Genomic DNA, 13,594 nt, shown 5'->3' on the forward strand with positions numbered 1-13,594 from the left:
AGAGTTGCTCCATCCTAGTCATTCTTTTATCCATCTTTTCTGATAAGGTAGCAAGTTGAGAGTCAAAATTATTAGGACTTGACCTCAAAATCTCACTAACAGATTGGTTATCCCTTGTGCTGAATTGTTGGTTGTTGTTAACCATCTTCTCCAACAACTCCCAAGCATTATGAGGAGTCAAATCAAATAGTGAACCATGGGTTGCAGCATCTATTGTATTCTTGTGATGAGATAGCAGAAATATTGGACTAGATTAGACTTGCTAATTTGATGATTTGGACATCTAGAGAGCATGGTGAGAAATCAAGTCTGATATTCATACAAGGTCTCTCTACTATTTTGTTGAACTCGATAGATAGCCTTTCTTAATTTTGATGTCCTTGATGTAGGAAAATACTTCTCCAAAAAGCCTTTCTTAAGTTGTTCCCATGCAAGTGTTGTGAAGTGTTGAGGGAGACTTTGCAACCACTCTTTGGCATTTCCCTCCAGTGTGAAATGGAAAGCCCTCTTTAGCACATCTTCCAATTAAGCACTATCAGGCTTTATAGAGGAACAAACAGCATGCATGTTTTGAAGATGCCTATATGGATTATCCCCTGCAAGACCAAGAAATCTTGGTAAGGTATTAACTAAGGTACCCTCAAGTTCAATATCATCTTCAAAGTTATAGAAACCACATGGATCATAGTTGACACTTAAGGTATTAATTTCTCTAATGCTCCTATTCTCCTCATCTCTATTTAATTGAAGGTTAGCATTGTGAAGAACATTTTCAACTTGTCTTTCATTTTGAGGTCTATTTGCAACATCATCTCTCTCATTTTCAGTATTGTTATTATCTTGATCCATTACAAAATGATTATCTATAAACCCTTATAGAGTAGATTCAAGTTAAGAGAGAGAGCAAGATTTAACTTAAGGAAAGGGTTCACTCAATATAGGTTGCTTGCTAGAGTTGGCTGTTTATTTGGTTTTCTTGATTTGCCTAAGAGTTCTATTGATTTCCCAATCAAAAGGCAAAAGGGTTTTATCCTCGGACATACAACTAAGAAACAAGAGGGGAAGACTAAAGAATTAAATGCTAAAAGAAAAAGATCAAAGAAAATCCAAGAAGTTAAGGGGAAAGTATGTGTAATCCACCAGGGCACATACTCAAATCCGTCGCAGCATCTATTACAGAGACAATTCCCAGGCCAATTTTGTGTATGCGCAACAGTGCTTGAAGAAATCAGTCGCGATGCTTGTCACTGGATCACTTCTGTCAAAGGTACTGCGGTGCTTAATGGCATCCATTGTGGTGCTTTCTTCTGATAAATGAATTTTAGCAGCTTTTAATACTCCTCACACCATTAATCTTACAATTTAAACCCTTAGCATAGTGGTATTAGCTTTCCTACTAGAAGGAGATCTCAAAAGCACAAAAACAATCAACTACCATCATATTTAATGAAAAAGATTGCTACAGCAAGGATTCAAACAATTCACAGCTAACCAAATTGCATTAACTCCTTGACAACCTAAGAAATGGATTTAAAATGCAATAATAAAGGAAGCAACTCAATAACAATGCACAAAGTAGAGGAAATGCATAAACAACTCAGAAACACATATGCTACTTTTTATTTGGTTTTAGGTTTTCTATCTCTCTCTCTTTTTTCTTTTTTTTCTTGGCAAACCAGTGAATTGCTGAGAACCTTAACAAGTAAGGCTTCCCAGCAACGGTGCCATTTGATAAACCCTATCGCTAGGTAATCAAAACTATACTAGGAAAATGCAGGAGGTGAGTCAATACCTAGGTCATTCTTCTCAAGGAGCCTTAAGTTGTAGTTTAATTCTTAACAATTCACTTAAATTATCAAGTTACTAAGGTAAAGGATTGAGTTTCAGAATGGAAATTCTAAGTGAGAAACAAATTAAAAACAAAGGTAACAGCAAAGGTTCAAAATAAAGAAGAGATTCATATAAGAGATGATAGTTCCCCTAGCAATTCATCCTTCCTTCCTTGTTCAATCTTATAATTTAGAGTCTCTTAGAGTCAATTAAAAGGATAGATTCAGCTACTGCTCATATCTCTTTGATCTACAAGTCAATAACAACTATCTTACTAGATTCATTGTCTTGCTCTGTAAAGAAGGAAAATCAATTAACAAGAACAATTGAGAAGCACAATTGCAATTCTCTAAGGATAACCACAACTATGAATTATCAAAATCATTCAATCAAATTCACAATTATAGAACAACAGTCTAAGCAAATTGAATTAGATCTACAAATTATCAGAGAATCCTCTGTTCAACTAAATCAAAGGACACAAACTCACTTCTAAATGTTCAATCAGATCTAAATCCCAAGAAACATAAATCTAATCACACAACTCTCATTCTAATCACAAATGTTCAACTGATGCAAATAAATCTTAGAATAGACAGTGGAAATCAGATTTGAAAAGAGTCCCTGTTTAGCTCCATGAACTCAGGTTAGCTTTATTGTCAAGAGAACTTGAGAATTCAACCACTCATGCCTTGATTTGCAGCAGAATCAGCGAGAATCAATAGAAGATCCATGAAGAATTAGTGGAAAGTGAAGGATTTGGGCGAAAATTGTCACATGCAGTATTATGGTAATTAGGAATAAGAAATATTCCTAAACAATTAAGGGCCAAAAATGATAAGGAGAATTAGAAGAATTTTGGTGGAAAATAATTATTATGATTTTCCAATCCAAGTATAGAAATTTGACTAATTAAGGAAAATTGGTCAAATATAATTATGGAATAATATTTTCAAGCCTTAGAAAATTAAGAAAAAATAAGGATAATATCCTTTGAGAATTCTATGAGATTATAAAATTGGTTTTATGACCAAATTACCCTTAGAGAAATTACAAAAGAATTTAAGGGTGATTTAAGCCAATTTAAGGGATTTTATTTGGAAAATTCCAAATAAATATCTTTAAGAGGAATAAAATCCTAAGAAAATTCCTATGATATCCCAAGGAATTATAAGAGATTATGGAATTAAATGAAGACCCTCAAGTATCCAAGATTTTTTCCAATACCTTTGGAAAGTGGAAAAGCCCTAAAGAAAAGGAAATTAGTTTTTCTTTTTATTTAATTATTGGGACATTAATTTTGAGACAAAGAGGGCAATTTGGGAAGATAAAAATAAGGAGAATAAATTATTGATCTAACAAAAAATAATTACAGAGGCCAAAATATTGTAATTATAGAAACGAAGTTAAACCTGGAGTCGAAGTGCACCGGTAAAGCAAGACTAGAGTCTTGCAATTCAAATGGTTCACAATTAGCCATGTGTCAAGCCCCTAATGGAGAGGACTTGAACTTGCCAAGTGTCATTCCTCAAATGGAGAGGATTTTGACTTTTGGTAATTAATTTCATTTGGATTTAGTTAATTATGAAAGAGAAAGTAAGATTAGAGAGGGTAATGACACTTGGAATTTCATTTATGATGGTGGTTGTGATATTTTGGCTCATTAAACAAGCTCACCTCCCCTAATATTAGATGTTATTCTGTGCAAGAGGGAACCAAGAGAGAAAAGAGGGAGTTCAAAGGAAAATCAAGGGAAAAGCTACCAACTTGATCATACAACCAAGGATTCAAGGTTAGTTCTTGGTTCTAAATGGATCCTTGCCTTGTTTTCTTTCTTTGTATGGTTGAAAATTTATGTTTCCTCTCTTCTTTGGGTGCTGGACAAAATGCTTCTCATGTGGGGAAAGAAGTTTTGTTGATCATACTTGCTAGAACACTTCAAAACATGTTAGATCCTAGTAGTTGCAAGTGGTGTGAGTTGATTTTTCAAGTGTTTTCTTGGTTGTGTACCATATGACCATTTTGGCCAAGATAGTAAATGGACCTTAGGATGTGTTTTTCAATGTTTTAAGGCTTTCATGGTGCTCAAAATGAAAAATGGTGTAGGGTAAACCAAAAGGAACAAGTGTTGGAAGTATTAAAACCAAAGTTGTAATTTTGGGTTAAAGAACCCTCTTGGTTCGATCAAGAGAAACTGAAAGGAGGAGTTTTGTTTTCTTAAATCTAAGCATATATTTGGAATCTACATGAAAAACCATGGAGGAATAAGTCAAGAAACAATTTTTAAGGTTGAAAGGAAACAAGTTCAAAAATAAAGAACAAAGGTGGAAGCTGTAAGGAGGAAGAGTCATATTAAGTTGTGTTTTTGCTTTTACTTGGTTTGGTTAATGACTTTTGCTACCCTTTTTTGATGGATTGCTGTGCTAGGGTTTGATATTTGTGAAGGAGAATAAGAGAAACAAAGAAAACTCAAACTTTTGGAGCAAGGTAGCAAGTTGAACTTAACTACTAACATTGACTTGGCATTATTGATTATTGCATGATTAATTGCTATTATGTGGATGAACTTTCTTGATCGTAATGTGGCTGCTCTTTGCACTTTCTTGCTTTGGCCTTTGCATGATTAAGTTTTCCAAATGATAAGTATGCTAGTTCACCAATAGTAGTTAATATAATTATGCATGTTGATGATATAGTTGGTTAATTTGCTATTGAGATTTTAATGAAATCTCATTCCCCAAATACAATCAAACATTTTAGGACCTGAAACATCCAAGGGTAAGCTGCAGATTGAGGGTTAAAAGTATGGTATCATATCATAAAAATTCGTGGACATTTGGGTTATGTAATATTATGCTGGGCAATGCTGTAAATTCATCGACACCGTCACCTTTACGTGATGTTTTGATTAAGTTCTCGAATGTGTTTAATTACAAAGTTTGGCATGTTTGTAGATCACGTTCTGATCTTCATTTTGATATCTAAAACATTAAAAATGGCCATCTACACGATTTTTAATGATTTTTCAAAGTTAAGGTTCAGAATCTGGAAAAAGGGTTTTTGCCTAATAGATAGAGGTGATTTTCACAAAACCCTGACACTTTTTCCAATGGAATTGGTTTTCAAGACTATTTTTCCCTGAAATATCATTCAAATATATTTTCATAGAATTTTGAATCACTCTATTTTGATTTTTCTAGATTAAGTTATGAATTTTTGAAGTTGAGCCAGAAAACTGGATTTTTACCTGATGAACAGTGAAAATCTGAAAATTAGCATTTTTGAGTTAAATTTGAGCCCAAGACCATCCAATATAGTCTAAAATGGTCTTAATTGAACCCTAAGATGATACAATAGTAAGTTGCAACAAAAATGGAGGAGAGAATTGGGAAAAGGATGAGAGAACAAGGAAAACTGGTGATCTAAAGGTGGAAGGACTGAATGAATCAATGCCCTGCACAAGCACGTGACTTCTGTATTAAATTCTAAATTTTTTTGTTGTCTGCCTCGGTGCCTCCTCATATCCGTCATGGTGTCTAGCCAAAATGGTGTCTTCTCAATTAGTGATTCTGAGTTCTTCGTTAGACCGCATCCACCATGGCGCTTTTGATCATCCGTCGCGGCGCCTATTACCGAGAGTAGTTTTGTAAATCCGTCGTGGCTCTTGAAATGATGTGCCATGGTGCCTTATACAGAATGACCAGAACACTGAAGAAACTCCCAGAAATTCACGCCAAACAAGGATCAAAAGTACACACAAATAAAATCACATAAAATCATGCAAAAACACAAATAAAACCTTACAACTCCCTTCACCAACTTTTATGCACAATAAAAGCTAATTATACCCAAAATATGCAATTATAAATGGTAAAAGCATAAGTTTAGGACTAGACATATATGCAAATAATGAGACTTATTAGGCCCAGATAAAATTGGGTGTTCACACATGCCATCATCATTATTTGTCATCACATAATATTAATGGCATGTTCATATCATACATTAACATACAAATTATACAATGTAATCCAATAAATTTCCTTAATTCTTTACCTGTTTCCTTGCTTCCACTTCATGCATCCTTTGTTTGATCATTATCACCTATGATGGTTGGTTAAGGGAGAGTGAGATTCGGGAGAATTTTAGTAGTAAACGTTACCATCAATGCATGCAAGATAGATGCAAGTATATGACATGCTTACTTGATCTAACTCATGCTTACTAATAAGTCTCATTATTTGTATATATTTCTAGCCCTAAACTCATGCTTTTGCCATTTATATTTGCATACTTTGAGTATAACTAGCTTTCATTATGCATAAGAGTTGGTGAAAGGAATTATGAGGTTTTGCAGGTGTTTTTGCATGTTTTTATATGATTTTATGTGTGTGTACTTTTGATCCCTGCCTTGGTGTGAATTTCAAGGAGTTTCTCTAGCATTTTTCGCCATTCTGTCTGAGGCACCACAGTGGATTTGGAAAGGTACTGCGGCGGATATCCAAAAGTACTCTTGGTCCAAGGCGCCGCAGTAGATGGACAGATGCGCCACGACGGACCAAAATTTACATGAAGCTCAGGATCACAAATCGAAACGACACCATACAGGCCAGGCACCGCGGCAGATGGACAAAGGCGCCGTGACGGATGATGGAAAATTTCAGATTTAAATACAGAGTCACGCGCTATAACCAAGGACGCCAGATTCAGTTCTTCATTCCCTCCAGATACTGATTTTCTTGTTCTCTCCGCCTTCTCTCAATTCTCTCTTCCATTTTCATCCAAATCCATCATTTTCCACTGATCATCTATGAATTCTTCATCAATTCTTGCTGTTTCTGCTCCAATTCAGAGTATGAGTAGCTGAATTTCCAAGTTCTCCTAGCAATGAAGCTGACCTGAGTTTATAGGGCTAAACAGGGAGTCATTTCAGATCTATTTTCCACTTTCTATTCTAAGATTCATTTGTTTCAGTTGAACATGTGAGTAAAAAACTGTATATACTCTTATATTTTAACAAGTCGAACATGTACAGGGATTTATAGGGGCTGTATTGTATCTATCCTAGGAAAGGAATTAATGGGTAATAAAAAATAATAAAGGACCTAGCTGACTATTTTACAACGGGCAAAATCAATCAATAAATAATACAATAATATCAAATAGAATCCTTTATTTGTTTCCCATGATTATCGGGATTTCCACACTCCCCCTCAAGTTGGATTATAGATGTCAATCATATCCAACTTGCGAACAAATTCTTCAAAAACTTCTTTACGCAGGCCCTTTGTGAAGATGTCCGCATTCTGGTTCCAAGTGGGCACATGTATAAGCTCGACTAGTCCTCTATCAATCTTTTCCCTAATGAAGTGTTTGTCAACTTCAACATGCTTAGTTCTATCATGTTGGATAGGGTTGTGAGAGAGATTGATGGCTGCCATGCTGTCTGTGTATAGCTTCATTGGTAGTTCAATTTCAATTTTTAATTCCTCCAAGACTCTCTTTACCCAAATTAGTTCACATATACCATGAGCGACTGCTCTATATTCTGATTCTGCGCTGCTTCTAGATACCACATTTTGTTTCTTACTTCTCCATGTTGCTAGGTTTCCCAATATGTACGTGCAGTAACCAGATGTAGATCTTCTATCTTCATGAGCACCAGCATAGTCTGCATCAGTAAAGATTTCTATGTTCGCCTTCTCGGTCTTCTTATACAAGATGCCTTTGCCTGGAGTGCCCTTTAGATATTTCAGGATTTTATACACTGCTTTGAGATGTTTTTCTTTAGGAGCTTGAGAGTGTTGACTAGCCACACTTACTGCGAATGCGATGTCAGGTCTAGTATGTGAAAGATAGATGAGTTTCCCAACAAGTCTTTGATATCTGCCTTTGTCAACATCGATGCCTTCACTCTCCTCTTCATCTTCTTCCTCTTCTTCACTTTCTTCTTCATCTTTCCTTTTGCTTTTATTCTTCTTCTTCTTTCGTTTCGTTGAAACTTTAATTGGTGTAGAGCTAGGCTTGCAGCCCAACATCCCTGTTTCCCTAAGGAGATCAAGCACATATTTTCTCTGGGAGATGTAGATTACTTTCTTAGACTGGGCCACCTCCATTCCCAGGAAGTACTTCATCTCTCCGAGGTCTTTTACTTGGAATTCTTCTGCCATTGCAGCTTTTATTCTCTTCATTTCTTCATGATCATCTCCTGTGAGAACTATGTCATCTACATAGACACTTAAGATGGTTTTCTTATCTCCTTGATGTTTAAAGAATAATGTGTGATCACTTTGCCCTTGAGTGTAGCCCTCATCCTTGAGAACCTGTGTGAATCGCTCAAACCATGCCCGCGGTGACTGCTTTAGGCCATAAAGAGATTTCTTCAGTTTACATACCATATTCGGTTTTCTAGTTGGGAACCCAGGAGGTGGTATCATATATACTTCTTCTTTCAAGTCTCCATTTAAGAACGCATTCTTTACATCTAGTTGGTAAATAGGCCAATCTAGATTTGCTGCCAAGGACATCAAGATTCTTACAGTATTGAGCTTGGCTACTGGGGCAAAGGTCTCTGTATAATCTGTGCCATATATCTGAGAGAATCCTTTCGCTACAAGTCTTGCCTTGAATTTATCTACTGTTCCATCAGCTTTGTATTTTACTGTGAACACCCATTTACACCCCACGGCCTTCTTTCCTTGTGGTAGAGCTGCTTCTTCCCAAGTGCCATTTCTTTTGAGTGCACCCATTTCCTCCATAACAGCATTTTTCCAGTTTGGAGACTCAAGAGCTTCCTTAATACTAGTTGGAGTCTTTATATTGTCTAGATTGCTGGTGAATGCTAAATACCGGGGAGAGAGAGCTTTGTAGGAGATGTGTTTCTCGATTGGGTGTTGTGTGCAGCTTCGAGGTTTTTTCCTTTGTGCTATGGGGAGGTCCAAGTCAGATATTGTTTCACCTGTAGGATCTACATTACCTGTCTGATCATCAACATTAACAATACTAAATTCTTCAGGCTCAGGAACTGTCATTTGTTCTGATTCATGGTGTGCCTTAGGAGTTAGTGGCTTGTCTTTACTTTTCTGCCTCCTCGCGTACGCCTTCTTAGTGTCTTTTTTGGTTTGCTTCTCCCCCTCATTGGGATTTTTCTCAAGTTCAAAAGTAATAGGTGGTTCATACTCCACAAAATAATGAGATTCAACCGTGTCCTCTAGAGGGGCTGAAGTATTATTGTTTTTTGAAGACTTCAATTCATCCCAACTCTCTCCCTGAATTGAAGGCTGGGAATAAAATGGTTCAGACTCATGAAAAGTGACATCACAACTAATATAGAGGCGTTTGGTAAGAGGGTTATAGCATTTGTATCCCTTGTGAGAGGCAGAATAGCCTAGAAAAATGCATTTATCAGCACGAGGCTCTAGTTTCCCTTGATTGTGCAAGTGAACAAAGACAGAACACCCAAAAATTTTAAGAGGGAGATTGTTATGAAGATAAGGAACATAGTGAGTCTTGTGAAGGATCTCAAGAGGGGTTTTAAAGGAGAGAATTCTACTGGGCATTCTATTGATAAGAAAAGTTGCAGTGAGGATAGCATCACCCCAATAATACTTTGGGACATTATGAGTGAGGAGAAGGGCACGAGTAACTTCTAAAATGTGTCGATTTTTCCGTTCTGCAATTCCATTTTGTTGGGGGCTGTGAGGACAAGAACTTTTATGAATAATGCCATTTTCTTGGAAAAAGGTAGTAAAACTATGATTAATATATTCGGTGCCATTATCTGTATGAAAAATTTTTATAGAGGTATTAAACTGATTTTTTATCATTTGATGAAAGTTTACAAAAGTAGAATAAACTTCAGATTTTTCTTTAAGTAAATAAGTCCAACAAACGCGAGTGTGATCATCAATAAAAGTAATGAACCATTTGTGAAAAGTTCGGTTGGCAATCCGACTAGGCCCCCATAAATCACTATGAATTGTAATAAAAGGAGAAGAGGGTTGATAAATATTTCGAGAAAAGGTAGTGCGGTGATGTTTAGCAAATTCACAGACTTCACAAGAAAGTTCAGAAACATTTTTATTAGGAAAACTAGAAGGAAACATTTGAGTTAAATATTGAAAATTAGGATGGCCAAGACGTTTGTGCCAAAGGAAAATATCACTATCCCTAGGGAGAGAAACTTTATTGCAGACACTAGTATTTGTAATGGAGGCATCATCAAAGTAATATAAGCCGTCAAATTCCTTAGCACTCCCAATCATCTTCCCTGTTGACAGGTCCTGAAATAAGCAATGAGTATCATAGAAATCAGCATGGCATTTTTCAATCTTGGTAATTTTGTGCACAGATATTAAATTGCACTTTAATTTAGGGACATGAAGGACAGCATGAAGAATTATATGCTCTGATATTCGGATATCACCAATGCCAGCTACAGTAGATAATGATGCATCAGCAATTTTAACTTTAAGGGTGCCATCACACGGCGTATAAGATATAAATAAGCCACGATTATCAGTCATGTGGTCAGATGCACCAGAATCTATTATCCAACACCTACCTGTACAGAGGCTTTGAATTGCATTCAAAGCATGTAAAAAATTACCTTTGTGTACCACTGTGGCAGTAGGTTGAGTGCGTGATGGCTGACCAGAAGGTTGCAGGTTGCTGAGCATCTCTATTAGTTTAGAGAGCTGGTCATTAGATATAGCAGCGGGTGTGGCAGGTTGCATTTCATTCCGTTCTGTTCCAGCCATATAGCTACGTCCCTTGCTCTTTTTTGGTTTCCAATCTGCGGGTTTACCGTGTATATCCCAACATGTCTCCTTTGTATGGCCACTCTTCTTGCAATGTTCACAGATTGGTTTGTTTTTTGGACCTTTATTATCTGTACTGTGCCGAGTAATTAGAGCAGAGGATTCATGATTGCTGCTTGCAGCAACAGGGTTGGGCATCATGATTCGTCGTCGTGAGTCCTCCCTCCTTACTTCTGCAAATGCTTCTCGGACGGTAGGCAAGGGAACACGGCTCAAGAGGCGTCCTCTAACGGCATCAAGCTCTGAATTAATACCTGCAAGAAACTCGAAGAGGCGTTCTCTGTCGACCTTCTTCTTGTATAGTGCGGCATCTTCAGAGCATTTCCATGTATCGTCATTCTGGAGGTCAAGTTCCTGCCACAGAGCCGACATGGTTAAATAGTAATCATTTAAGGTTCCCGTACCTTGCTTCGTTTGCCACAATTTTGTTTTAATTTCGAAGACTTGGGAGACATTCTCTCCATCAGAATATGCCTCTCGCACAGCGTCCCATATTTCACACGCAGTGGGAAGGAACATGAAGCTCCGTTTAATGGCTGGTATCATTGCGTTAATCAGCCAGGAAGAGACCATCGAATTCTCAGTTTTCCAGAGGTGCACAGCTTGAGAGTTGGTGGACGACGGACAAACAACTTCGCCGGTGAGGTAGCCTAGCTTGCCTCGACCTTCAACAGCGAGCCTCACAGATTGCGCCCATTCACGATAATTCTCACCGGTCAACTTTTCTGGAACGATGAGGACGGCATTTCCTTCGAGACTTGATGGGTGGCGTGAGAGGACGGAACTCTCTGGTTCCATAGTCGACTTGGTCGACTCTGTTTTTTTCGGAGATAGCGACATGAGGTCGCACAATAGTGATTCAAGAGGTACCCACCTAATGCTCTGATACCATGTGAGTAAAAAACTGTATATACTCTTATATTTTAACAAGTCGAACATGTACAGGGATTTATAGGGGCTGTATTGTATCTATCCTAGGAAAGGAATTAATGGGTAATAAAAAATAATAAAGGACCTAGCTGACTATTTTACAACGGGCAAAATCAATCAATAAATAATACAATAATATCAAATAGAATCCTTTATTTGTTTCCCATGATTATCGGGATTTCCACAGAACATTTGTGATTAGAATGAAGGTTGAGTGATTAGATTTATGTTTCTTGGAATTTAGATCTGATTGAACATTCATATGTGAGTTGTGTCCTTGATTCAGTTGAATAGAGGATTCTCTGTTGATTTGTAGATCTAATTTGTTTTTACTTGGACTGTTGTTCTGTAATTCTGAATTTTGATTGAATGAATTGATGATTCACAGTTGTGATCATCCTTAGAGAATTGCAACTTGCTTCTCAAGTGTTCTTGTCAATTGATTTTCCTTCTCACTAGAGCAAGACAATGAATCTAGTAAGATAGTTGTTTCTTATCTGTGTTTAGAGAGATTTGAGCAGTAGCTGAATCTATCCATTTAATTGACTTTGAGAGACTCTAAATTATAAGATTGAACAAGGAAGGTTGGATAAATTGCTAGGGGAACTACTATCTCTTATCTGAATCTCTTTTGCATTTTATCTTTCATTGGATTTGTTTCTTGTTTCAATTTCTCTTTTTTGAAACTCAAGCTTTCACCTTGGTAATTTGATAATTAAAGTGAATTGTTAAGAATTGAATTACAACTTAAGGCTCCTTGAGAAGAATGACCTAGGTATTGCCTCACTTGCTGCATTTCCCTAGTAAAATTTTGATCACCTAGCGACAAGGTTTATCAAATGGCGTCGTTGCCAGGGAGCCATACTTGTTGAAGTTCTAAGCAATTCACTGGTTTGCCAAGAAGAAAAATATATATATATATTTGAAAGACCCAAAACCACATAAAAAGTAGGTTTAGTGTTTCTGACTTGTTTTCGCATTTTCACTCTTGTGCTTTGTTGTTGAGTTGTCTCCTTTATTGTTGCGTTCTAAATTAATTCCTTAGGTTGTCAAGGAGTTAACACAATTTGGTCAGCTGTGAATTGTTTGAATCCTTGCTTTAGCAACCTTTTTCCTTTTAATTGTTCTTTCACTAAATCTGATGATGGTTGATTGTTTTTATGCTTTTGAGATCTTCTTCTTGTAGGAAAATTAATACCATTGTGTTAAAGGTTCAATTTGCAGGAGTGAAGGTGTGAGCAGTGTTAGAAGCTGCTGCAAATTTGTTCATCTGGTTTATCAGGAGCAGGCGCCGCGGCGGATTTCACCAGACGCCGCAGCGCCCTTGACAGTAGCGATTCTATAACAGGAGCCGCGATGGATTCCATCAAGCGCCGCAGCGCCTACCTAATTTTAGCTCGAGAGTCATCTCTATAATAGAGGCCATGGCGGATTCGAGAAAGTGCCGCAGGGGATTTCACAGGATCCCCTCTTAACCTTTTGCTTTCTCTCTGATCCTTTTCTTTTGTCTAATTGCTTTTTCACATTTATTTTATTAGTCTATTCTCTTGTTCCTTAGTTGCATGTCCCAGGATAAGACCCTTTTACCTTTTGATTTGGAAATCAATAGAACTCTAAGGCAAATCAAGAAAACCAAACAAATAACTGAATCTAGTAAGCAACCTATAGAGAGTGACCCCCTTCCTCAAGTTGAATCTTGCTCTTTCTCAGAATCTGAATCTACTTTAGGAGGGTTTATAGACAATCATTTTGTGATGGATCAAAATAATAACAATGCTCAAACTGAGAGAGGTAATGTTGCAAATAGACCTCAAAATGAAAGGTAAGCTGAAAATGTTCTTCATAATGCTAATCTTCAATTGAATAGAGATTAGGAGAATAGGAGCATTAGAGACATTAATAACTCAAGTGTGAACTGTGATCCATGTGGTTTTTATAACTTTGAAGCTGATTTTGAACTTAAAGGTACCTTGATTAGTACCTTACCAAGATTTCTTGGTCTTGCAGGGGATGAT

General features: G+C 36.9%; 1 protein-coding gene across 1 annotated transcript; it reads right to left on the reverse strand.

Moving 5' to 3' along the window:
- Nucleotides 1–9,383: 9,383 nt before the first annotated feature.
- On the reverse strand, nt 9,384–11,516 carry LOC114760266 (uncharacterized). The gene is made up of 2 exons (XM_028949527.1): nt 10,439–11,516; nt 9,384–10,112 (listed from the first exon to the last, which is right to left on the reverse strand). The coding sequence occupies exons 1-2, from the start codon at nt 11,487–11,489 to the stop codon at nt 10,078–10,080; spliced, it is 1,086 nt and encodes a 361-aa protein (XP_028805360.1). The 5' UTR covers nt 11,490–11,516; the 3' UTR covers nt 9,384–10,077.
- Between the last annotated feature and the right edge of the window lie 2,078 nt (nt 11,517–13,594).

Source organism: Neltuma alba, unplaced genomic scaffold, assembly GCF_004799145.2.
Source record: "Neltuma alba isolate B1F8T4 unplaced genomic scaffold, ASM479914v2 tig00010956_pilon, whole genome shotgun sequence".
Lineage (NCBI taxonomy): Eukaryota > Viridiplantae > Streptophyta > Magnoliopsida > Fabales > Fabaceae > Neltuma > Neltuma alba.

Coding starts and splice junctions, on each gene's coding strand:
- LOC114760266 (XM_028949527.1), bottom strand. CDS start 11,489: ATGTCGCTATCTCCGAAAAAAACAGAGTCGACCAAGTCGACTATGGAA. Junction 10,113..10,438: donor TGCCACAGTGGTACACAAAG/GTAATTTTTTAC, acceptor TGCTTATTTCAG/GACCTGTCAACAGGGAAGAT.